Source organism: Rhinoraja longicauda, chromosome 24 (assembly GCF_053455715.1).
Source record: "Rhinoraja longicauda isolate Sanriku21f chromosome 24, sRhiLon1.1, whole genome shotgun sequence".
In the NCBI taxonomy this organism is placed as follows: Eukaryota; Metazoa; Chordata; class Chondrichthyes; order Rajiformes; family Arhynchobatidae; genus Rhinoraja; species Rhinoraja longicauda.
Window position 1 is genome coordinate 35,119,981 of NC_135976.1, and position 26,933 is coordinate 35,146,913.

The 26,933-nt window shown below is 42.2% G+C and overlaps 1 protein-coding gene and 1 pseudogene across 2 annotated transcripts in view; both read left to right on the plus strand.

Moving 5' to 3' along the window:
- LOC144605249 (chitinase-3-like protein 1) overlaps positions 1–726 on the plus strand; it is a 36,805-nt gene extending 36,079 nt beyond the window's left edge. The window contains exon 15 of the mRNA XM_078420344.1: positions 603–726. Within this exon, the coding sequence (XP_078276470.1) occupies positions 603–726 (124 nt within the window). The remainder of the gene's footprint in view (positions 1–602) is intronic.
- A 178-nt stretch (positions 727–904) lies between these two features.
- LOC144605163 (acidic mammalian chitinase-like) overlaps positions 905–26,933 on the plus strand; it is a 34,144-nt pseudogene continuing 8,115 nt past the window's right edge. The window contains exons 1-7 of the transcript XR_013548827.1: positions 905–983; positions 5,049–5,172; positions 7,081–7,113; positions 7,468–7,669; positions 16,644–16,700; positions 18,744–18,909; positions 20,977–21,101. The product of XR_013548827.1 is annotated as an acidic mammalian chitinase-like (transcript). The remainder of the gene's footprint in view (positions 984–5,048; positions 5,173–7,080; positions 7,114–7,467; positions 7,670–16,643; positions 16,701–18,743; positions 18,910–20,976; positions 21,102–26,933) is intronic.

The following is a 26,933-nucleotide window of genomic DNA, read 5'->3' on the forward strand; positions in this document are numbered from 1 at the left end:
CCTCTTGCTTCCCACTCTTCTTTGCTTTGTTGTACTTCTCTTTTATTTTCATGCTGTCCTTGACTTCCCTTGTGAGCCACGGGTGCCTCTTACTCCTCTTAGAATCTTTACTCCTCTTTGGGATAAATTGATCCTGCAACTTCTGCATTATTCCCATTGGGGATGTTCTCTGGAGATGCTTCCTGACACGCTTTGTTCAACCAGCACTTAGTACCTATCCATGTTCTCCAGAGATGCTGCCTGACCCTCTGAGTTACTCCAACACTCTGTATCAAAGATACTAGAGGAACAAGATGGGCCACTCCGTTGAAATCGCCGATACTGAAGCGTAACGTCCGCCATTTTAGTAGGCAAAACCCACCGTTCGCTCTGCCTCTCGCAGTGTAATCAGTGTTTTGGGGGAACAGTATGTGTGATGACACCATTAAAATGTAGAACATATCTCATCTATCAATTCACAGATTTTTGTTATTTTTCTTTTTAAATGTTTCTGCAAGTTTCTGCCTACTAAAATGGCGCCATGACGTACCACGGTTTTTTAGGGTCGAGTGGTCTATCTTGCTCTGGTATCTTTGCTCTGTATCTCTCCCCCCCCACCCCAGGCCGCCGCTGCGCCTGCGCGGCAGAGGCCACGAGCAGTTGGGCTGGTGCCGGTTGTGCGCATGCGCCGTGTATGGCGGGAGGCTGTGTTGTCCGACGGCCGTCGAGGAGCGGGAATCCCGCTGAGGAAGCGCGGGGGCGGGGGGGGGGGGGCATCGTCACCACAAAAAAACAAAGCGGCGCCCGTCCCGCATCACACGGCGACATAAAAACACCTCAAGGTGCAGGAAGCTGAGGATCGCTGTGAAATGCTGGCGGCGTTGGGCGTCCCTCCCACCAGCTCCGGGACCTCCTCACCCGACCGTGCTGTGGAGAAAACGTTTCCATCCTCTGTAAATCCACACTGACACTTTTTACCAGAGGAGTTTAAAAAAAACCTCAAGGTATCGTTTAACCTTTTCCAACCCAACCTGAATACTCAATTCTAACACTCTTCATAATTGAAGCCATACATACAGCACAAAACAGGCCCTGAGGCCCAACTTGCCCACGCCGACCAGCAACGTCCCATCTCTCCTTGTCCCACCTGCCTGCATTTGGCACATATCCCTCAAAACCTGGCCTATCCAAATGTTCTTTAAAATGTTGTGATCGTCCCTGCCTCAACCACCTCTGATGACTTATTCCATACAACTACCAACCTCTGGAAAAAGTTGCCCTCAGGTTCCTATTAAATCTTTCCCCTCACCTTAAACCAATATCCTTTGGTTCTTGATTCCCCCACTTTGGGTTAAAGACTGTGCATTTATCCAATCCCATTCATGATTTCATACACCTCCATAAGATACCCTTCAGGCTCCTGCGCTCCTAGCCTGCCCAGCCCCTCCTTGTATTTCAGGCCCTCACGGCCCCCACACTTGTTCCACCTTAAGACGTGCTTTGTTAGAAAAACTGAAGAACCCAGGGTCCTAGGAGGAATGAATGGTTGATGTTTTGAGTTGAAACTTTGCTTTCGGACAGGAACATTCCTTTTCTTCCACAGATGCTGCTCGACTCACTGAGTTCAGCAACAGATTGTTTCAGATTTCGGTGTTTGCAGTTTCTGTGTCTCCGGGGGATTAAAAGGGGTTAATGTTTGAAAAAGTGATTAAAGAGATCACAAGTGACCAACTTCAGGAACGGATTCTTCCCCGTTGTTATCAGTCCTCTCAAAAGCTAAGGGTGGAGTCCTGATTTTCCAACCTACCTCATTGAAAAATAAAAAGGGAATCAAGTCAGCCAACTGGCGAGAGATCTGATTGTCCCAGTGTACAATTTGGAAAATGCTAGTATGCAGGAAAAGCAATTAGAACTGCTCACTGAGCTTTATATACTATCGGGAAATTGAATATGGAAGTAGTAAGGTTCTGCCATGGCGAGACCATATCTGGAGCAATTTGTACAGTACTGATCTCCTTATGTAAGAGTATCGGTTTGACTCATGTTGGAGATTATCATTCTCAAGCACATTTGTGGCTTAGATATTTTTTTACACTTACCAACTTGTGCCTGATATTGCCCAGATCTTGTTGCATCAGTGAACATCCCTGTTCCTGACCATATAATGAAATGACGGTCATAATGAAGCAGCTAAAGATGATTGGGCCTGAGAAACTGTCCTCAGAAATTCCTGCAGTGTTGCCCTATGTTTGGTTAGATTTACCTCCATCAACAATAACCATCTACCTTTGCGAGGTATGTCTCAAGGTATTTTCTCCGTGATGCCACACTTGATCAAGTGCTGTCTTGATGTCAAGGGCAATCAATCTCACCTCACCTTTAGAATTCAACTCTGGTCACTATTTAGCCTTTGCAAAACCAAAATTGAATACATGGAGCTTGATAACGCTGCTAGTGAAATTTTACAACATTTGCTGATGATTGGGTAAATTGATAGGATGGACAGCTGGATTGTATAGAGCAATATGACGATACTGGAAAAAATTGGCTAAATACATGGATAATTCTGGATTGTAAGTCTTCAGTTTGACCACAAGGTTAGCCGTTGCTTTATCCAATGGTCATTTCTACAATCACACAGAATAGAAATGAGCTCTCCAGACTACCATGTTCATGACAATCATATGCGAATCCGATTTACCCGCATGAAATCCAAATCTACTCTGCCTGTTTACATGCCTACCTAAATGTTTCTTAAATGTAGTGATTGTATATGATTCCACCACTTCCTTTGAAAGTATATTTTAATTATTCCTTGGGAAAAAAATTCCCCTCAAATACCATTTAAACTTCCTTCCTCTCACCTATGCTCTCTTGTTTTTTAATAGTCCTACAATGGGAAAAAGATTCGGTCTATATACCCTATTGAAGACTCTTATAATGTATATGCCTCTTTCTGGTCACCCTTAGCCTCCTTCAGTCCAGGACAAAACAAACTCCAGCCTATCCAATCTCTGTTCATCAATATTGGATTGGCTGTTTTTTAATTTCGTTGTACTCGTTGCAATGACAATAAATGAATATTATTATTATTATTATTATTATCAAGCATGTGAATTTCCCGCGGATTTCCGCGTTTTAAAAATCAATTTTCCGTACTTTTTGCATGATTTCCGCGTTTTTCACATCGCCTAAATCACATTTACCAACGGAGAAATCGGATCGGAAAAAAAAGAAAAGAAACGATGTATAGACTTGTAATGAACACTAGGGTTCCGCTGGAGGTCGCTAGAGGTTCCGCGAGAAGTCCCCCGCGCCCTGGAAATCTCCCCGAAAATGTGGCACCTAGGCTGGGCAAGGCAGCCAATCTCAACCTCATCGGGACTTCCACGGCCGATCGGTGGGTTGAATTTGCAACCTGCGGCCGGGGCTCTGGAACTTCAGCCCAGCTGGAGCCAGCACATCTATCCCCATCGCCGGCTCCCTTGGCCGGCTCGATAAACCAGCAAAGCTCTGGACCAAGAGTGCCAGAAAATCAGTGATGGAACTGTAATGAGTAAATATTAAATTTAAGTGCAAGATTGTATTATTAAATTAATGAAGACGGGGTTAAAATATAAAACAGCAGAAAAGCCAATTACCACCTTTTTGGGCTGATTATCAATTATTGTACGAATTTAATTCAAAATGTTATTAGTATACAGTGACATATTCACATTATTTTGTAATGTCTTTTTTTACTTTGAAATGCACTAAAAGAGGCTTGAAAGTAGTAATTTTGTGTGTAAATTTTCCAATTTTTTGACCCCCGCTGTACGCCTTGCGCAAGCGCTCGGCTCTTTTCCTCTTTTTTTTACCTCACTCACATGCCTGCAATATTCGTTAGGGCCCTTTACTGTATTTGACTTCCTAAAAAGGTATTGCCTCCCAATAAAATTTCATCTGCGGATGTCCAGCCCAGCTTTCCATCTGATCTACAAGCAGTTCCCAAGTTTCATAAAGCTTCTATTCCTGAGAACTGTCTGTAAATCAATTTTTCCATGATTCAAAAATGAACAATTTCAATGAGATTCAATCAATACAAACACTTATTTATTCACAAAATGCTGGAGTAACTCAGCGGATCAGGCAACATCTCGGGAGAGAAGGAATGGGTGACGTTTCGGGTCGAGACCCTTCTTCAGACACTTATTTGTTGTCTTCCCCCATGTAGTTACAATGATACAGAATCAGAATGTTTCACATCCATTGGCTACTTTTGATAGCATAAATGTATCAGTGGATGCTATATTGCTTGACAAAGCATTATACATGTCAATAAAGAGCGTGTCTTGTTGGGTCCAAAATACATTTCTTAACGATCTTCCACTGGGAACCAGTAGCCAGCATGCTTCACAAACAATGGTTTCCATTTGATTAAAGCGAACATAAGTACAGAAATTAAATATAACAATTTTAATATAGAGGTGCTGTGGAAGGATATAGTCAGATTAAAGAAAATATATTGATTCTGATTATACACAAATGCTGCAATATATGAGTATGCTATTTACTAATCCTATATATAAACATAGTAAGGTTTTGTTTTTTAATTACATCTTTTCACTTTAAAATGTAATAAATTTACATAAAGGCTTCACTTCAAAGTAAAAGACCAAGCAATTTATTCACAAAATGTTGGAGTAACTCAGCAGGTCAGGCAGCATCTCGGGAGAGAAGGAATGGGTGACGTTTCGGGTCGAGACCCTTCTTCAGTCTGACCTGCTGAGTTACTCCAGCATTTTGTGAATAAATCGATTTGTATCAGCATCTGCAGTTATTTTCTTAAAAGACCAAGCAGTCAGGCAAATGATTTAAAACAGACCAATAATAGTACCCTCCATCATAACTATGGGGAATAATGTGCAGAGTTTTAACATTCTGCTTAATATTTCTGATTTTTGTTCAGCTTGTTGGTGAAGTAAATGGTCAGGTATCTAAGAAATCTGGTTGAAATCCATTTTGTTCCTCCCTTTTTGAATGCCAATCTCTGCTCATGAAACAAATGACTGTGTGACCATATATTATAGGTAATGTGGAGACATTGCACAGTTCCAGCAGTGTTACCAGGGTACCCTCCATTACGTCAAGAATAAAGCTATAGAGACAGTAACTCAACTCATCACAACATGGGAACAATATTCAAACTTTTTGGTAAGTATAGTTTATTAAAATATATTTAGAAAATATACAATTAAGCTTATGTAAGCAAAGAGTTATAATGATTTGGAATAAAAACATGAAATGCTGGAAAACTTAGCAGGTTAGGCAGCCACTGTGTGGGGGGTTGTCAAGATCTTTGACGTCTCGACCCGATATGTCACCCATTCCTTCTCTCCAGAGATGCTGCCTGTCCCACTGAGTTATTCCAGCATTTTATGTCTATCTTCGGTGTAAACCAGCATCTGCAGTTCCTTCCTATAGTTTTCTAAAACCACTGATCTTTGTGATTCCTATTACTGACGGCAATATTGTTTTCAAGACTGTTTTAAGTAAAACTGCCATAGCAAGATTATAGTACAAATTATCTGGATTATTAGTCAAAGCCTCTAGATACAGTTCAATTACATAACCATGATGCTTTATGTTAAGAATCCACATCAAATTATGCCTGGATAACTTCCCACAAGCCTTCAGTTTTAAAGGACACATTATTACAGTGTCGTGCATATATTTAGATCTTCATACCATTTATTTACATTTACCTTCACTGTAAATGGGTGTGATTGACTTTGTCATCAGTTTTCGTTTTTGTCCATATTTGTCTCAATTAGTACTTATTGGAATAGGCTGATTGCAGAAATTAACTGTGTTTTTAAATCAATGATCAAAACCACAGTGTGTGCTCTTTTTTAAAAACTGCTATTTTTCTTTTATTGCATGGATAGGTTGCGGAGCCTTGGGCTTATTTGTCCTTTATATAAGGTTACATCATGCTCAATTTAAAATCCCTATCTTTAAATATTTTCAGTTTAGTGTTTCTGCATGTGCATTATTGATTCAACTCTTGACACCTCAATCATTTTCAGGTGTGAAGGAATGCTTAGCCTATCGCGTGCATTACTTGATCAAACACAGGTGATCAGTGTTGATCAGGAGATCAATTCATCAGTTCTGAACAGGAGAACAAAACCATCTTCTGCATCCATAACTACCCACTCACAAAAATGCCCATTGGGAACATATTGAAATCTTGATCTAGGTTAGGATCAGTGTTATTATTGAAGCAATTGTCCCGCTATTTTTACGGAGAAATTACAAGAGGGAACCAATATTTGTGCTGATCCGTTGTGCCAGACTCATTTCCACGTGTGGCTAACCTATGATTACAGAGATTACCAGTGAAAAAGCAGTAAGGAATAAGTGGTCAGGTTTTTATGTCCCAGTACTTCCAATTTGCAGTTCTCATCCTAGTATTTTATGAATCCTTTTATGATTTTACCCTTTCCTCGTCTTTTCTACTCTTTGTCAACCCTGACAAAGAGTAGAAAAGACGAGGATATAGGGACATAGGGATTGGCCAGGTAATAGAACCCTCGGATTGGGTTACGGTCACGGGGTGAGGAAGCGCGGGGTATTTAAATGCTTGGCGCCAAACGTTAGATTAGAGATTAGAGATTAGATTAGTGAGTGAAGTTAGTGTTCGTGTTGCGTTTGTTACGGGTTTTATACCAATAAAGTATTTGGATAATACCACTCGTCTGGACTCACTACAAGGAAAGGATAAAATCATGCTCCTTTGATTCTAGGCTTTTTTACACCCCTCCTTTGCCCAACCACAGGCCTGGAGCCTTTAGATATCTGTCCTGATATTTCTTTTTAAACTATGCACCCAAATTTTGTGCCCTCATTCATGTCTGCTCTTTCCTTTTAAGAACCTTTTCAATCCTAATTTATTGGGCACTTTCATTTACCCTGTTTAATATTTGCTTCTTTGACCAATCTTTCTGTGAAAAGACAATACATTTTTGAAATATTAATTGTAATATACAAATTAGTTGCATGTCTCATACTATTTTTAATGAAAATGATAAAATAAGCTTTTTGACTTTTTTTCCCCAGTGGGATTCTTTATATTTTTGCAACTGCAATTGGGTAAGTCATAGTATTGTCATCAAATGCCAAAGCTACTTCTAGTCAACATATCTCAGCGATCTCTTTCATTAAAGTATTGTAAATTATTAATCAACAATCTTAATAGAAATTGTGTTTCAAGTGTGTTTTAATTTATTTTTTAATTAATAATTTTAAACTACTTTAAAAATGCTAATTTCTACCACAAACAAGTGACCTTTAGTAAAGTTTTAATTCTTTGTTGCTATGGATTTGGACTTTTAGTAAAACATAACAAATGATTACATTTAGGCATGATTAAGTTTTACACTGAATACTTATCCTGAGATAAAAAAACACATCTTACCATAACATGCTTTATTTTGTATATTACAGGCAGTACTTATATCCTTGCATGTTATTTCACAAATTGGGCACAATACAGAAAAGGAATTGGTCGGTATATGGTTAAGGATATTAATCCTTTTATGTGCACCCATTTGATTTATGCTTTTGCTGAAATAACTGAAGATCACAACATTTTTCTCCAAAAGGAAAATGATGATTCTTTAAAAGAATTTAACAATCTCAAGACTAGGTGAGTGGGGATGTGTTCCTCAGCAGTTTACTTATAAACCAAAACTTTTCTTAATCTGTAGTTCTTTCTCATGTTAAATGTTTTCATCCTTGAAAGCCGGTGGCGCAGCGGTAGAGTTGCTGCTTTACAGCGAATGCAGCGCCGGAGACTCAGGTTCGATCCTGACTACGGGTGCTGCACTGTAAGGAGTTTGTACGTTCTCCCCGTGACCTGCGTGGGTTTTCTCCGAGATCTTCGGTTTCCTCCCACACTCCAAAGACGTACAGGTATGTAGGTTAATTGGCTGGGTAAATGTAAAAATTGTCCCTAGTGGGTGTAGGATAGTGTTAATGTGCGGGGATCGCTGGGCGGCACGGACTTGGAAGGCCGAAAAGGCCTGTTTCCGGCTGTATATATATGATATGATATGATATGATGAAAGCAGTTGGACTTTTGAGAAGCAGTTAGTGAAGTCTATGGAAACACAAGAGACGACAAATGCTGGAATCTTTAGCAAAAAACAAACTACTGAAGGAATTCATTGGGTCAGGCAGCATCTGTGGAGGGAAATGGATAAACAACATTTCAGGTTGGCTACCTGTCCCGCTGAGTTACTCCAGCTTTTTGTGTCTATCTTCAGTTTAAACCAGCATCTGCAGTTCTTTCTTACACTGAATAAATAAAGCTGTAGTTTCTGGAAGGAGAGTAGTTATGTTCAAACTAAGAGCTCTGTAAGCAGTGTAATTGAGCAGTGTAGGTAGTGGGGAAACTAGTCGATGTCATGTATTTGTACGTCCAACAGCCATTTGGCAATATGCCATGTAGAAGATTGCTGCACAGATAAGGCATGTAGTGCTGAAGATAATAGCTTGGGTAGAGGACTGGTAAACTGACATAAAGCAGAGGGTATGGATAAATAGTTATTTTCTAATGGGCAAACTTAACTGGTGGAACACCATATGTTTGCTGGGACATCAATAATTTATAGACTACATTAATAATTTACACAAAGGGGCAAGTATTTGTATGGAAGTTTGCTCACAAAACAAATATAGGTGAGAAAGTTGGCAACAGAGAAAGGCATATAAAGGCATTTTCCAGACATGTGCCTCTGCGGTGTCTTCTTCCTGAACTGTGACTCTCTTTCTCCCATAGTTAATAGAAACTGTGCCTACATCTCATCTATTTGCACATCCTGTTTAGTTTCCTCTTGGACAGAAAAATATCATATTTCCCCTGGTCCTCACCTTGTACTGAACCAGCCTCCACATTCACTGGATGATCCCTCACAAATTCTGCCATCCTCAACATGATTTAACTATCAAACATATCTTCCCACCTCTTCCCTTTGAGCATATCAAAGGGACCATTCTCTTTGTGACTCCCTGGTCCATTCTTCCATCCCTACCAACCATTCTTCTTCTTATGGTACTTTACCATAAGGATCAACACCAGTTCTTTTACTTTTTCCCTTCCCATCATCAGGAACCCAAACTGTTCTTCAAAGTGAAGCAGATATTCATTCACTTGCACGTTTTCTACCTTGTGTAGTGCATGTGGTGTTCAGAATGTGGTCTTGTCAAGAGTGTTTAATTGTCATATGTCCCAGAACAAACAATGAAATTTTTACTTGCAGCAGCACAACAGAATATGTAAACATAGTAGACAAGAGACAATATAAGTACACTGTAAACAAAATAATATACGGGAAAGAGAAAAAAGTTCAGTGTGTTTATGTGTACACATACTCACAAATACACATATATATAGATCATAGGTATATATAAGAAAATAACTGCAGATGCTGGTACAAATCGATTTATTCACAAAATGCTGGAGTAACTCAGCAGGTCAGGCAGCATCTCGGGAGAGAAGGAATGGGTGACGTTTCGGGTCGAGACCCTTCTTCAGACTGATGTCAGGGGGGCGGGACAAAGGAAGGATATAGGTGGAGACAGGAAGATAGAGGGAGATCTGGGAAGGAGGAGGGGAAGGGAGGGACAGAGGAGCTATCTAAAGTTGGAGAAGTCGACGTAAATACCACCGGGCTGCAAACTGCCCAGGCGAAATATGAGGTGCTGTTCCTCCAATTTCCGGTGGGCCTCACTATGGCACTGGAGGAGGCCCATGACAGAAAGGTCAGACTGGGAATGGGAGGGGGAGTTAAAGTGCTCGGCCACCGGGAGATCAGTTTTGTTAATGCGGACCGAGCGCAGGTGTTCAGCGAAGCGATCGGCGAGCCTGCGCTAGGTTTCGCCGATGTAAATAAGTTGGCATCTAGAGCAGCGGATGCAATAGATGAGGTTGGAGGAGGTGCAGGTGAACCTCTGTCTCACCTGGAAAGACTGTTTGGGTCCTTGGATGGAGTTGAGGGGGGAGGTAAAGGGACAGGTGTTGCATCTCGTGCGGTTGCAGGGGAAAGTGCCCGGGGTTGGGGTGGTTTGGGTAGGAAGGGACGAGTGGACCAGGGAGTTACGGAGGGAACGGTCTCTGCGGAACGCAGAGAGGGGAGGGGATGGGAAGATATGGCCAGTGGTGGGGTCCCGTTGTAGGTGACGGAAATGTTGGTGGATGATATGTTGGATCCGCTGGCTGGTGGGGTGGAAGGTGAGAACGAGGGGGATTCTGTCCTTGTTGCGAGTGGGGGGAGGGGGAGCAAGAGTGGAGCTGCGGGATGTAGAAGAGACCCTAGTGAGAGCCTCATCTATAATGGAGGAGGGGAAGCCCCGTTTTCTGAAGAACGAGGACATCTCAGAAGCCCTAGTGTGAAACACCTCATCCCGGGCGCAGATGCGGTGTAGACGGAGGAATTGGGAGTAGGGGATAGACTTTTTGCAGGGGACTGGGTGGGAAGAAGTGTAGTCCAGATAGCTGTGCGAGTCAGTGGGTTTATAGTAAATGTCCATCACTAGTCTGTCTCCTGTGATGGAGATGGTGAGGTCCAGAAACGGGAGGGAGATGTCAGAGATAGTCCAGGTATAATATATTGAGCAGTGTACATATGTGAAAATGGAAGTGTAAAGTGCCTGTATATATAGTTGTATGAATTGTATGTCGAGAGGCTTCCCGTTAGTTTTCTTTTGTGTACTCTTTTGTGTTTTTAAGAACCTGTAGCAGGATGGAAATTGGAGGTGAAGTGTATGAAGTCAGTGAGTTCTGCATGGGTGCAAGAGGTAGCACCAATGCAGTCGTCGATGTAGCGGAGGTAGAGTTCGGGGATGGGGCCAGTGTACTTCTGGAACAGGGATTGTTCGACGTACCCGACAAAGAGGCAGGTGTAGCTAGGGCCCATGCGAGTGCCCATAGCTACGCCTCTGGTTTGGAGGAAGTGGGAGGAGTCAAAGGAGAATATATATATACACGCACACATACGTATGTACACAAAAAAATAGTGCAATAATAACAATAATAGTCTTTCTAGTTTAGAGCTTATATAAGGCTGTAATGTTTATATTGGAGAAACAAAATGCAGATTAGATACAGCAAACCACCAAGTGCTGGAGGAACTCAGTAGTTCAGGTGACATCTGTGGAGGAAATGGACAGACAACATATCAGGTTGGGACCCTTCTTCAGACTGGGTCTAGTGCAGATTAGATAATCACTTTGCAGAGTATCCGTACTCAGCGTGTAGGGATGACCCTGCGATTTTTGCTACCTGCCAGTTTAATTCTCCATCCGGCTCTCACCCTGACTTATCCAATGCCTCCTATACTGTTATAATTAGAACAACCATGAGTATAGGAGCCATTTTGCGTTTATTAGCTATTTTTGCATATTATTATTATTACCTTGTGTCCTGCTGTAGTTTGAACACTATAGAGTTAATGCGATGCTTACGTATGGGCTGGGCGGGGCTAGAGTTATGGCAGTTTTGGACGTGTTGGCAGTGGGAGCCAAGAAGTTGCTGACAGAGGTTTAGCCGAAAGTTCTGCCATTAGTCCTCCGACTTCATCTGCGGGATTTTCCTTTGTACTAACATATCTCCATTGCAATACGTCAGTAACATCCCTCACGAAAGCGATTCTGTTAGCTACAAACGTCTGAAAGCATTTGTTTTTGTTGTTGATGTATTTAAGCACTGTTGTGCTATCGGTCCAGAAAACGGATTTGTCCAGCTGGAGCTGTAATTCTTTTCGCAACATTACATTAACTTTAACAGCTAAGACTGCAGCTGTAAGCTTCATTCAGGGAATCATCATCTGCTTTAATGGTGCCACTCTGGCCTTACCCATTATAAATGCAATATGCACCTTCTTACTGTCATTTTCCAGTCTCAGATATGAAACAGTGCCCTAGCCATTTCCACTTGCGTCTGAGAAGTGTAGCTGTACATTTCTGATTTGACCAAAGTTGGTAGGCTTCATGCACCCGTCCACCTCAAACTCCGCAATCTTGTTGAGATCCGTCAGTCATCCTGTCCACTTCTGATGGAAAGTTTGGGGTATATTGTCATCCCAACCAAGCTTCTCCTTGCAGAGTTCCTGCATAATCAACTTAGCAGGCAGAGTAAATGGTGCTAGAAATCCTAAAGGATCATAGATAGAGCCAACGTGACAGGATGCCACGTCTGTTGCATAGTCGTTCCTGTACAGCAATTTTGAACTTGAACCCATCGGTTTCCACGCACCAGCGCAATCCTAGTGCTCTTTCCATCGGCAGATTGTCCTGGTCCAAGTCCAACTCCTTGATCTCTTTAGCTCTACTTGCTTGAGGAATGGATGCTAGTACAGAACGGCTATTACTGATCCACTTCGATAGTGTAAATCCTCCCATTTGGCAGATGTCAGTCAGGTCTTTTACCATCCGGACTGCTTCCAGTTCCGAAGGCATGGACTTCAAACGGTCATCCACATAGAACTTGTTCTTCACCGTGTCTACCACCTCTTCCGAAAAGTGTGCTCCGTTGTCCTCAGCAGTCTTTCTCAATGCAAAGTTTGCACAACTTGGTGACGACACGGCTCCGAAAAGATGTACCTTCATCCGGTATTCCTCAAGATCTTGTTGCACATCACCGTCGGGTCACCACAGAAACCGCAGATAGTCAACATGCTTTTCTGATACCTTGACCTGATGAAACATTGCTTTCATATCCGCCATCAAAGCAACCGGCTCTTGTCTGAATCTGATGAGAACTCCAATGAGTGAGTTAGTTAGTCTGATGAGGACTCCAATGAGTGAGTTACCTTGTAGCAGCTGGCAGTTAAGTGATGTCCCCTTAAAGACTGCCGCACAGTCAAAGACCACTCTTATAGTTCCTTTCTTCGAGTGATACACCCCGTGATGAGGGATGTACCAGAGTTTCCCATCATAACGATTCAGCTGGTCCATTGGTACCCTTTCAGCATAACTGCAATCAATCATTTCCATGAGGAAAGATGTGTATTCACTGCAAAACCTTTCATCCTTATTAAGCTTGTGTTTCAAGTTCTGGATACGCTGCTCTACAATGCAACAATTGTTAGGCATGCTAGTATTCTCCTGCTTGAAAGGTAAGTCCAAACAATAATGTCCATCAGTCATCCTTGCCGAACGATTCGTAATATCCATGAACTTTGCCTCTTCTCTCGACATTTCTTCCTTGCCCTTGCTGGATTCTTCATTGAAGTCATGATTGTATTGTTTGACCAGAAGTTCCTCCAGATTAACAACGGATATTCGATTAATAACCGCTGTAGGAGAGCCTTTTGCAACGCTGTTGTCGTGGTCCTCTCTCAGTGGAACACAAACAACCCATCCCAACAAGGTTTTCATGGCGAATGGTCCATCCTCTCTGCTGTTGACCACTTCCCAAGGTTCCAATACCTTGGAAGCATTAGTTCCATTAGTTCCGATGAGTAAGTCAATACCAGAGTCTATTTCAGTTATCTTGATATTCTTCAAATAAGGCCATTGCCCCAGGTCTTCCTGTCTAGGAATGTTTGACTGTGAGACAGGAATGGTCCTACTGGTAAGCACATCTGGTAGTTGAACAAAATCATAGCTGTCCAGACCAGACATTTCCAAACCTGAAATAACACAACTGGTTATAGACTTCTCTTGATTCATGGTATGCAGGATAATCCTCTTCTTTTGTCCTGAGATCTTCAGCCTTCTTACCAGGCTTTCAGTGCAGAAAGTAACTGAACTTCCACCATCCAAGAAAGCGTACGTTTGCAACACCATGGTCCCATTGTAGCTCTTCACTTGCACTGGTACGATCAAAAGATGCAAGCTTCTTCACCGGCCCCGATATGTCCACACATCAGAGAAAGAGGAATGGCGTCACTCTGGCTTGCCTTTTCCTTGGCTGGCTGCCCGGGTTTCCTTTCTTTGTCCTTCTGTTCAGGATGCTCTCCTTTGCATACAGCACAAGTCAAACGGTTCTTGCAATTTCTGCTCATGTGACCTTCTTTCAAACATCCAAAATAAATTCTATTCTGCTTTATAAATTCTCTTCTCTCCTTTAGTTCCTTTTTTTAAATCTGCCGACACTTCTCCAGTATGTGACCCCTCATGTAACAGAACAGACAAGGATCTTGCTGCTTGCTGATAGGTGAGTCAGCTTTAGTTGTCAGGTTCCCTTGAGCCTGTTCTTTCATGGGTTCGACAGCCATAGCAAAACTGCTTTTGGTCGTCCTCGGCTTCTCTCTTGACTTACTGAAGGTAGGGCCTTTAGCAGCTGCTGAAGTTTTGGCCTCATCAATATTCCCATAAAGAAGCCCTTTGTACTTCCCCATTTCCTAACTTGACACCATTCAGATAATAATCTGCCTTCCTGTTCTTACCACCAAAGTGGATAACCTCACATTTATCCACATTAAACTGCACCTGCCATGCATCTGCCCACTCACACAACGTGTCCAAGTCACCCTGCATCCTCATAGAATCCTCCTCACAGTTCACACTGCCAACCAGCTTTGTGTCATCCACAAATTTGCTAATGTTACTTTTAATCCCTTCATCTAAGTCACAGACAACCTGTCTGAAAAACAACTTTCCACCATCACCTTCTGTTTTCTACTATTGTCAATTATGTATGCAGTTAGCTAGCTCCCTCTGTATCCCATTTGATCTAACCTTCCAGAACAACCTACCATGCCAAACATTATCCAAAAATTCTAACAAATTCGCGAGACACGATTTCCCATGCACAATGCCATTCGGATGGTTTCTAACTGAATAAGGCTGGTGGACATTAAGCTACTAAACTGTGAAACGAGCATGGAGAAAAAGACAGTCAAATTGCTTGCAACAGTTCTAAAGCAAATTGCTAATGCAGGCAGTTCAGCTATAACATATTCTCATAACGAAAATTGGATATAATATGATTGATAATTTAAGGAAAGTTATTTCTATTATGCTGATCGAATTGGTTATAACACCATTTTGATTAGGATCTAGAAAACCACTTAAGATTTGTATTGGAAATCACTCTTTACCATCTCTCCCCTCTATTTTAGCAGTTGGAAGAAGAGTCCTGACCTGAAACATTGTCTGTTTATTTCCCTCCACAGATGCTGCCTGACCTGCTGAATTCCTCTAGCACTTTGTTTTTTTTACTCAAGATTCCAGCATCTGTAGTCTCGTGTGTCTTGACTTAAAGCAGGAAAAAAACTGTATTGAAAAAAAAATCTTTCCAGGTCACCTCCTCAATGGAATCAGACACCATTGTCTCTTACCAACGCAATGCCTTTTGTTGTGTGTTTCTGAGTCTATATGCCAGTGCATCACCCTCAAGTTTGAAGAATTTGCTGTCATCTTCAAAGAGAAATACCGGGATTCCTACATCTATTAAAGTCATTAAAGGGATTCACCCTACCTGATATTAAGGAAAAGCTCAGAGCACTGGGTTCAGTAAAGGCTGGACAATATTCTAACAGTGGAGCTGAAGACCTGCGTACCTTTCCTTCTTGCCAGACTGTTCCTGTACAGTTATGGCAGCAGTCTACCTGACAACTTGAACAAATACCCAGTTTAATTCTGTCCACAAGATGCAGGACATATGTGGTCTGGTTCACTATTGCAACTCTCAGCAATTTGATGGATGAAGTTTTTGAGCCACACAAATGCCATGCAATGAAGCCGAGAAGGAACAGGAGTAGGTCACCTGGCCCTTGGTCTGCGCTAAATCTTTCAAATCCTCTATCTTAAAAAAACTATTTACCTCCACTTTAAATATTTTTAATGATCTAGCCTCATCTCTTTAGTAGAGAATTCTAGAGATCGCCATCTATAAGAAGAAATTTCTGCACACCTTGGTTTTAAGACCACATCTTCTTGGTCCAGATTCTCCCACTGGTGAAAAGATTTCGATATCTACCCTGTTTTTTGCTAAAATCATTCCTCATTCTTTTAAACTCTAGACAAGCATTTTAGCCTCTCTTGTTAGGACAATCTCCTTATTCCACGGAATAAGCCTGGTAAATCTCCTTTGGTAAAGGGACCAAAGCTGTGTGTTACTCCAGCACGTTGTGTCTGTTTTTGCAAACCAGCATCTGCAGTTCCTTGTTTTAAAGTGCATCACTTCAGATGTGGCTTCACTAATACCCTTGTTACAAAATTCCCCCATTTCTAAACTCCAACCCCTTTGCAATAAAGGCCAATATGTCACTTGCCTTCTTAACTACTTGCTTCACCTTTTTGTGATTCCGGCACAAGAACACCCACATCCCTCTGTACTTCAGCCATATGCAGCCGCTTTCTATTTCAGTGAAGATCTGCAACAATAGAGATTCTCACTGCCAATTCGGTGGGCATGACCATCACCAGGTTCTTCCATCATAAACATTAGACAATAGGTGCAGGAGTAGGCCATTCGGCCCTTCGAGCCAGCGTGATCAATGTGATCATGGCTGATCATTCACAATCAGCCTTCTCCTGCCTTCAGCCTTCCTGCCTTCTCCCCATACCCCCTGATTGTTGCGTGGGAGGGTGGAGGTCATTAACTGGAATCATTATGAAGGTTTACTTCAATTATTTTTTAAAAAATACTTAAATTTGATTTATTTTTAAAGGAATAGTGAATTGAAGATACTTCTTGCTGTTGGAGGTTGGGCATTTGGTTCCATTCGGTAAGAGTTTGTGTTTGAGGATATATTAGTAAAATATGTAAGTGTAACTAATATAAAATTCCCATCAATAATTGCCTGATGCCGTTTTGCAAGCTATCCAAAATATTCCAAAATATTCCAAATGAAAAATATAAATGCCACCAGCAATTTTTAAAGTATTACTAAACTGTAAATGAAGGTTTATCTATATATACTATATATACTATATATTCAGACTGAAGAAGGGTCTCGACCCGAAACGTCACCCATTCCCGCTCTCCTGAGATGCTGCCTGACCTGCTGAGTTACTCCAGCATTTTGTGAATAAATACCTTCGATTTGTACCAGCATCTGCAGTTATTTTCTTACACTACCTGTTTATGTGTTTATGTGTGTACCATGCCCTCTACACAGCCAAAACGGTACATGACAGCGCGACAATTTTAGGCCCACCCTACTCACCATTCTCCCGTGGTCTGAATAAACCCACTTTTGTTACTTTTTTAAAACAATTTACCTAATAAACTTTAATAAATGCATTCCCCCCCCCGGACCAGCGGAAGGACCGGCGCGCCCCGCGCCTGACCTTCCTCCCGTGGTGCAGCGCGGAGGCAGAGGATCCACAAGATGGCCGTTCCTGCCACTCCCCGCCGTTCACAGCCGAGCTGCAGGAGAGGCTTCAGCTGCATGCCCGGTCCGCAGGAGAAATGGGGCCGAGGTCAGTGCCTTCTCCCTGTCCACTCTTGCCCACCCACGGCCCCGGGACACACTCTCCACCCGGCAACGGGTCCATGCCCTCGTCACCACTCGCTACAGATTGCAGCCGAGCTGCAGGAGACGCTTTGACACCAGGCCTGGCCCGCAGGAGAAACGGAGCCGAGGTCAGTGCCTTTTCCCTGTCCCCCCCTTGCCCACCTACGTCCATGGGGGCACTCCCCGCCCGGCAATAGATCCACGGTTGGGCCGAGGGGGGAGGGGTGGAGGGAGGGGACGGGGAGGCTGAGAAAGGGGAGGGGAGGATGGGGGAGGGGTGAAGGGTATGCGGAGGGGGTCAAGAGGGGAGGGGCGAGGGGAGGGAGTGGGGATGGTGAGGGAGGGGGAGTGGTGGGGGAAGGGGGGATGGGGTGGGGGGAGAGGGAGGGGAGGAGGGGGTGCTGCACCAATGCAGGAAATGTTTGGACTACTTGGTCTAGTAGCTTCATATAAATCTAGCTATAGATTTTACTTTTCTCAAGGACCTTGTCTGATTTCAGCACCTAAACCTTACTCATGGCTCCCTTTTCTTTTCGACTATAATTATAATATCACTTGATATTCAAGATTCCCAAACCTTGCCATCTTTACCTTTCATCCTTACAGGACCATGCTGGTCCTGAAATTTAATTACCAGGCCTTTAAAACGCCCATATGTCAGATGTGGATTTATCGTCAAACAGCTGCTCCCAATCTACTTCGCACTTCTATCCCAATCTCACACCATTTGTCTTTGTACAACCATCTGCCTATCAAAAGCCCCCATCTGTAACCACTTATTAGGCTTCGTCCTGCCCCTCCCCTCTTCTAGCTTTCTCCCCCTGCCTCTCCACCACAGGGTCCCAACCCGAAACGTCACCTATCCATGTTCTCCACAGATGCTGCCTCGCCCGCTGAGTTACTCAGCACTTTGTCTTTTTTTGTAAACCAGCAACCGCAGTTCCTTCTTTCACCATTCTACATTTACTGCTTATTCTAATTGAATTTGTGGCTTGATTCCTCCATTTTGAAGTTTAAATTTACATAATTTTTAATTAATACTAGCCACCAAACCCTTTCCCATTCATGTGTTATTGAGAGGGCTGTGATTTTATAAGTCCACTGAATCCAATCATTTCCTCCTGGCTTGTGCTGATTTTGCACAGATTTAGCACAGACCAGAAGGCTAAATCTGGAATAGAAATGCATTTTTCCATAAAATGTTAAATTTGATTTAAATTCCTGAATTTTAAAATGCATGTAGATTTATATTTATAAAATATACATAGATTGAAAATCACAATGACTTTTTTTATTTCTTTACTGTTCCAGTTTTAATAACATGGTGAGTACTCAGTTAACTAGATCAATATTCATCCGTTCTGTGATTAGCTTCTTGAGGCTTCATCAGTTTGATGGTTTAGATGTGGATTGGCAGTACCCTGGTGCAGCAGGAAATCCACCAGAAAACAAACAACTCTACTCAAAATTGATTCAGGTAAGAAAGACAACATTTAATTTTATATCTGATGAGCAATGTTATGAAATAATTGAATATATAATGTGGCATACTCTCAAATCAACCTCCTCAATGGATTTATTTTCAGGTTAAAGTTTTCAATTGAAAAATTTAAGAGCATTCTCGTTCTGGTAAATGACAATCAAAATGTATTTTGTAGAGGAGATAAGAGAAATGATGTGTTATTGTTGTGGTTACATTTTCCTTCACACTATCAAAATACTTGAAAAGAGACCATTGTACAAAATTTGACTGATCCATATATGGAAATATTAAACAAAAAGGCCAAATGCTTTGTTAAAAATGTCTGTTTTTAAGGTTATCTTATTGGGGAAGGAAGAAGATGAAAGTTTTGGGAGGAAATTTCAAAGTTAAGGGCTTTGCTGTGGATATCTCAGTTACCAGTTTCGGAGCAGTTAAGTACGTGATTGTATAGAGCCCAGATTTGGGGGAGCTCTTATCTTTTTGTGAATTGGACTGGTAGATGTTGATGTGAGAGAAGGTGGAGGAATGGGAATAGTGGCGGTTCTTACTACTACGTTTTAAAATATGTGAGAATTTTAATTTCATTGACTTCCAATAAAGTAACACACTATTACTTTATTGGAAATCAATGAAAGTTAGCAAAATTAGGGTAGCAATTGAATGAAACTCTATATAGATTAAAAACCAATAGCTGAGTTTGGATGGTCTCAAGTTTGGGAGTGTATAAGTGAGGGAAGCCATCCAAAGGTGCATTGCAATATTCAAATCCACAGATAGCAAACACATAAATGAGGACTGCCGCATAAATAAACTGAATCAGGAGAGGAGTTAAATGGGATTAGTACAGGTGTGTACTTGATGTTCATCATGGACACAGTGGGCCAAAATGCCTGTTTCTATATTTTATTACTTTACTGGCTGAATAACATGTGGACCAAAGATAACAGTTTTGATCTTCCAGGACTTTAGATGGAGGAATTTCTGGTCATCCAATGATGCATAATGGAGATTACAGTTTTTGCAGGTCATATAATAATATTCAAGTCAAGTCAAGTCAATTTTATTTGTGTAGCACATTTAAAAGCAACCCACGTTGACCAAAGTGCTGTACATCAGTTCAGGTACTAAGAAAACGAACATACAATGGCACACAAACATAACAGCACATACATAAACAGTTCACAGCGCCCCCTCAGAGGGCCTCAAACGCTAGGGAGTAGAAATAGGTTTTGAGCCTGGACTTAAAGGAGTGGATGGAGGGGGCAGTTCTGATGGGGAGAGGGATTCTGTTCCACAGTCTAGGAGCTGTAACTGCAAAAGCGCGGTCACCCCTGAGCTTAATTGTCTGAAGAAGGGTCTCGACCCGAAACGTCACCCATTCCTTCTCTCCCGAGATGCTGCCTGACCTGCTGAGTTACTCCAGCATTTTGTGAATAAATCGATTTGTACCAGCATCTGCAGTTATTTTCTTACACCCCTGAGCTTAAGCCTAGACCGCGGGATAGTGAGTAGCCCCAAGTCGGCCGACCTGAGGGACTTGGAGATAGAGTGGTGGGTTAGAAGATTTTTGATATAGGGTGGGGCAAACCCGTTTAGGGCTTTGTATGTGAATAGGAGGAGCTTGAAGTTGGTTCTGTACCGTACTGGGAGCCAGTGGAGAGAGGCCAGAATCGGGGTGATGTGGTCCCTTTTACGGGTACCCGTCAGGAGTCTTGCTGCGGCGTTTTGGACCAATTGCAGGCGGGACAGGGATAATTATTAGGTTGCTTCTTAAGATTATTAGTTACACCACTATCTCTGAGGCTGGTAGTATTTCTTGCCTGGAATGGCTTTGTTTAAAACCCCAGTTAGCAGAAATGTGCCATGTATTTCTCATCCATTTTGACTTTGGGTATATATTGCTGGTCTTTTGCAATTCAGTGGCAAATTTCTTTGGTAGCAGCATGAATTGGAAATGTAGTTAAAACACTGAAACCTAAATTATCCATCATGTGAACTTTCATCATAATTTTCTTGACTTTGGTTCTACAATATTGTTCTAATTATTTTGCTTACCCATAGGAAATGAAAACCAACTTTAAAATTGAGGCACAAATAGAACGTAAACCTATATTACTGCTTTCAGTTGCCTTAGCTGCTGGAATAAAGAGCATCGATGAAAGTTATGAAATACCCAATATTGTTGAGTAAGTTTTTTAAAAAAATGCTGACCCCTTTTCTGTCAAATGATTTTTGAATTAGCTGGTAGTGCTTCAATGAACTGTTTGCTACTAATAATGTTCCAAGCTGTTTTAATCATCAGAGAAGATATAGTGTAATTCATGGATGGCCAAATTTTCAATCCTTTGAATTGAGAAAAGTAAGTTCTGAGTCATGTCCAATAAGCGTAAAAACATACCACAAAAGTTGAAAACAGCTGAAGGAACGTAAATCCAGAAATTATGTTAAATTAAATCCAATCTTTGAGTTTAAAAAAAAGTAGATTATGTCGGAAAGGAGGGCCAAGGCTACTTCACCTATTCTTGAGCATTCTACCAAGATGCGGTCGAATTTCTGCTTCTAATTTATATTATGCCACGAAGGATTTTTATGTTCTTGATGGCTTCAGTTTTGTTACTTAAATTAAGTGCATCAAATTTACCAGTCTGACAAAAAGCTTTACACTTTGAATTCTTCAGATAGCTTTTAATAACCTTTCAAGCCAATATCAACCAGCGGGTGAATGATATTAGTCTGAAGGATAATAATTCAATGGTTATTAATTGTTTGAATTAACTGAATGATTTTCCTACTTTTTGGAGCAAAGACTAATTTGGGTAATTTTGGGGCTGCACAGATACAAAAACAGGGATATAATGTCGAGGCTCTATAAGGCGCTGGTCAGGCTGCATTTGGAATATTGAGAGCAATTTTGGGCACCATATCTGAGAAGGGATGTGCTGGCTCTGGAAAGGGTCCAGAGGAGGTTTACAAGAATTATCCCAGGAATGGGTAGGTTAATATATGATGAGCGTTTGACGGTACTGGACCTGTATAGAAACATAGAAAACATAGAAACAGAAAATAGGTGCAGGAGTAGGCCATTCGGCCCTTCGAGCCTGCACCGCCATTCAATATGATCATGGCTGATCATCCAACTCAGTATCCTGTACCTGCCTTCTCTCCATAACCCCTGATCCCTTTAACCACAAGGGCCCCATCTAACTCCCTCTTAAATATAGCCAATGAACTGGCCTCAACTACCCTCTGTGGCAGAGAATTCCACAGATTCACCACTCTCTGTGTGAAAAAAAACTTTCTTATCTCGGTCCTAAAAGACTTCCCCCTTATCCTTAAACTGTGACCCCTTGTTCTGGACTTCCCCAACAACGGGAACAATCTTCCTGCATCTAGCCTGTCCAACCCCTTAAGAATTTTGTAAGTTTCTATGATCCCCCCTCAATCTTCTAAATTCCAGCGAGTACAAGCTGAGTCTATCCAGTCTTTCTTCATATGAAAGTCCTGCCATCCCAGGAATCAATCTGGTGAACCTTCTTTGTACTCCCTCTATGGCAAGAATGTCTTTCCTCAGATTAGGAGACCAAAACTGTACGCAATACTCCAGGTGTGGTCTCACCAATGCCCTGTACAACTGCAGCAGAACCTCCCTGCTCCTATACTCAAATCCCCTCGCTATGAATGCCAACATACCATTCGCTTTCTTCACTGCCTGCTGCACCTGCATGCCTACTTTCAATGACTGGTGAATAATGCAGAAGTTGCAGGATCAATTTATCCCAAAGAGGAGGAAAGATTCCAAGGGGAGTAAAAGACACCTGTGGCTGACGAGGGAAGTCAAGGACAGCATAAAAATAAAAGAGCAGAAGTACAACAAAGCAAAGAAGAGTGGGAAGCCAGAGGATTGGGACTCTTTTGAAGAGCAACAGAAGATGACTAAGAAGGCAATACGGGGAGAAAAGATGAGGTACGAGGGTAAACTAGCCAATAATATAAAGGAGGATAGTAAAAGCTTTTTTAGGTATGTAAAGAGGAAAAAAATAGTCAAGGCAAATGTGGGTCCCTTGAAGACAGAAGCGGGGGAATTTATTATGGGGAAACAAGGAAATGGCAGACGAGTTGAACCGGTACTTTGGATCTGTCTTCACTAAGGAAGATACAAGCAATCTCCCAGATGTTCTAGTGGCAAGAGATCCTAGGGTGACGGAGGAACTGAAGGAAACCAACATTAGGCAGGAAATGGTGTTGGGTAGACTGATGGGACTGAAGGCTGATAAATCCCATGGGGCTGATGGTCTGCATCCCAGAGTACTTAAGGAGGTGGCGCTAGAAATTGTGGACGCATTGGTGATCATTTTCCAATGTTCTATAGATTCAGGATCAGTTCCTGTGGATTGGAGGGTATAAAAGACGACATTGCGGAGCATTTGGATAGTAGTAACAGGATTGTTCCGAGTCAGCATGGATTTACGAAGGGGAAATCATGCTTGACTAATCTTTTGGAATTCTTTGAGGATGTAACCAGGAAAATTGACAGGGGAGAGCCGGTGGATGTGGTATACCTTGACTTTCAGAAAGCCTTTGACAAGGTTCCACATAGGAGATTAGTGGGCAAAATGAAAACACATGGTATTGGAGGTAGGGTACTGACATGGATAGAAAATTGGTTGACAGACAGAAAGCAAAGAGTGGGGATAAATGGGTCCCTTTCAGAATGGCTGGCAGTAACTAGTGGGGTACCGCAAGGCTAGGTGCTGGGACCGCAGCTATTTACAATATACATTAATGATTTGGATGAAGGGATTAAAAGTACCATTAGCAAATTTGCAGATGATACAAAGCTGGGTGGTAGTGTGAACTGTGAGGAAGATGCTCTGAGGTTGCAGGGTGACTTGGACAGGTTGTGTGAGTGGGCAGATGCATGGCAGATGCAGTTTAATGTGGATACGTGTGAGGTTATCCACTTTGGAGGTAAGAATAGGAAGGCAGAGTATTATCTGAATGGTGTCAAGTTAGGAACAGGGGACGTACAACGAGATCTGGGTGTCCTAGTGCATCAGTCACTGAAAGGAAGCATGCAGGTACAGCAGGCAGTGAAGAAAGCCAATGGAATGTTGGCCTTCATAACAAGAGGAGTTGAGTATAGGAGCAAAGAGGTCCTTCTGCAGGTGTACAGGGCCTTAGTGAGACCGCACCTGGGGTACTGTGTGCAGTTTTGGTCTCCAAATTTGAGGAAGGATATTCTTGCTATTGAGGGCGTGCAACGTAGGTTTACTAGGTTAATTCCCGGAATGGTGGGACTATCATATGTTGAAAGACTGGAGCGACTAGGCTCGTATACACTGGAATTTAGAAGGATGAGAGGGGATCTTATTGAAACGTATAAGATTATTAAGGGGTTGGACACGTTAGAGGCAGGAAACATGTTCCCGATGTTGGGGGAGTCCAGAACAAGGGGCCACAGTTTAAGAATAAGGGGTAGGCCATTTAGAACTGAGATGAGGAAAAAAAAATTCAGTCAGAGAGTTGTGAATCTGTGGAATTCTCTGCCTCAGAAGGCCGTGGAGGCCAATTCTCTGAATGCATTCAAGAGAGAGCTGGATAGAGCTCTTAAGGATAGCGGAGTCAGGGGGTATGGGGAGAAGGCAGGAACGGGGTACTGATTGAGAATGATCAGCCATGATCACATTGAATGGCGGTGCTGGCTCGAAGGGCCGAATGGCCTCCTCCTGCACCTATTGTCTATTGTGTACCACGACACCCAGGTCTCGCATCTCCCCTTCTCCTAATCGGCCACCATTCAGGTAATAGTCTGCTTTCCTGTTCTTGCCACCAAAGTGGATAGCCTCACATTTATCCACATTATACTGCATCTGCCATGCATTTGCCCACTAACCTATCCAAGTCACGTTGCAGCCTCCTAGCATCCTCCTCACAGCTAACACTGTCCCCTCGTGTCATCCGCAAACTTGGAGATGTTGCATTCAATTCCCTCGTCCAAATCATTAATATATATTGTAAGTAGCTGGGGTCCCAGCACTGAGCCTTGCGGTACCCCATTAGTCACTGCCTGCCATTCTGAAAAGGACCCGTTTATTCCTACTCTTTGCTTCCTGTCTGCCAGCCAGTTCTCTATCCACATCAATACTGAACCCACAATACCGTGTGCTTTAAGTTTGCATACTAATCTCTTATGTGGGACCTTGTCGAAAGCCTTCTGGAAGTCCAGATATAACACATCCACTGGTTCTCCCTTATCCACTCTACTAGTTACATCCTCGAAAAATTCTATAAGATTCGTCAGACATGATTTACCTTTCATAAATCCATGCTGACTTTGTCCAATGATTTCACCACTTTCCAAATGTGCTGCTATCCCATCTTTAATAACTGACTCTAGCATTTTCCCCACTACCGATGTTAGACTAACTGGTCTGTAATTCCCCGTTTTCTCTCTCCTTCCCTTTTTGAAAAGTGGGGTTTCATTAGCTACCCTCCAATCCTCAGGAACTACTCCAGAATCTAAAGAGTTTTGAAAAATTATCACTAATGTATCCACTATTTCTGGAGCTACCTCCTTAAGCACTCTGGGATGCAGCCTATCTGGCCCTGGGGATTTATTGGCCTTTAATCCATTCAATGTACCTAACACCACTTCCCGACTAACCTGGATTTCACTCAGTTCCTCCATCTCATTTGACCCCCCCGGTCCCCTGCTATTTCCGGCAGATTATTTATGTCTTCCTTAGTGAAGACAGAACCAAAGTAGTTATTCAATTGGTCTGCCACGTCCTTGTTCCCCATGATCAATTCACCCGTTTCTGACTGCAATGGACCTACATTTGTTTTAACTAATCTTTTTCTCTTCACATATCTATAAAAGCTTTTGCAGTCAGTTTTTATGTTCCCTGCCAGTTTTCTTTCATAATCTAATTTCCCTTTCCTAATTAGGCCCTTTGTCCTCCTCTGCTGGACTCTGAATTTCTCCCAGTCCTCTGGTAGGCTGCTTTTTCTTGCTAATTTGTACGCTTCATCTTTTGTTTTGATACTATCCCTAATTTCCCTTGTTAGCCACGGATGCACTACCTTTCCTGATTTATTCTTTTGCCAAACTGGGACGAACAATTGTTGTAGTTCATCCATGCGGTCTTTAAAAGCCTTCCATTGCATATCCACCATCAACCCTTTAAGAATCAATTGCCAGTTTATCTTGGCCAATTCACGTCTCATACCCTCAAAGTTACCTTTCTTTAAGTTCAGAACCGTTGTTTCTGAATTAACTATGTCACTCTCCATCCTAATAAAGAACTGAACCATATTATGGTCACTCTTGCCCAAGGGGCCACGCACATCAACACTGCTAACTAACCCTTCCTCATTACTCAATACCCAGTCTAGAATAGCGTGCTCTCTCGTTGGTTCCTCTACATGTTGGTTTAGAAAACTATCCCGCATACATTCCAAGAAATCCTCTTCCTCAGCACCTCTGCCAATTTGATTCACCCAATCTATACGTAGATTGAAGTCACCCATTATAACTGTTTTACCTTTGTTGCACGCATTTCAAATTTCCTGTTTGATGCCATCCCCAACTCTACTACTACTGTTAGGTGGCCTGTACACAACTCCCACTAGCGTTTTCTGCCCCTTTGTGTTTCGCAGCTCTACCCATATCGATTCCACATCCTCCAAGCTAATGTCCTTCCTTTCTATTGTGTTAATATCCTCTCTAACCAGCAACACTACCCCACCTCCCTTTCCTTTCTGTCTATCCCTCCTGAATATTGAATATCCCTGGATGTTCAGCTCCCAGCCTTGGTCACCCTGGAGCCATGTCTCCGTAATCCCAACTATATCATATTCATTAATAACTATCTGCACATTCAACTCATCCACCTTATTACGAATACTCCTTGCATTGAGACACAAAGCCGTCAGGCTTGTTTTTACAACACTCTTACTCCTTATACAATTATGTTGAAAAGTGGCCCTTTTTTACTTTTCCCTTGGATTTTTCACCT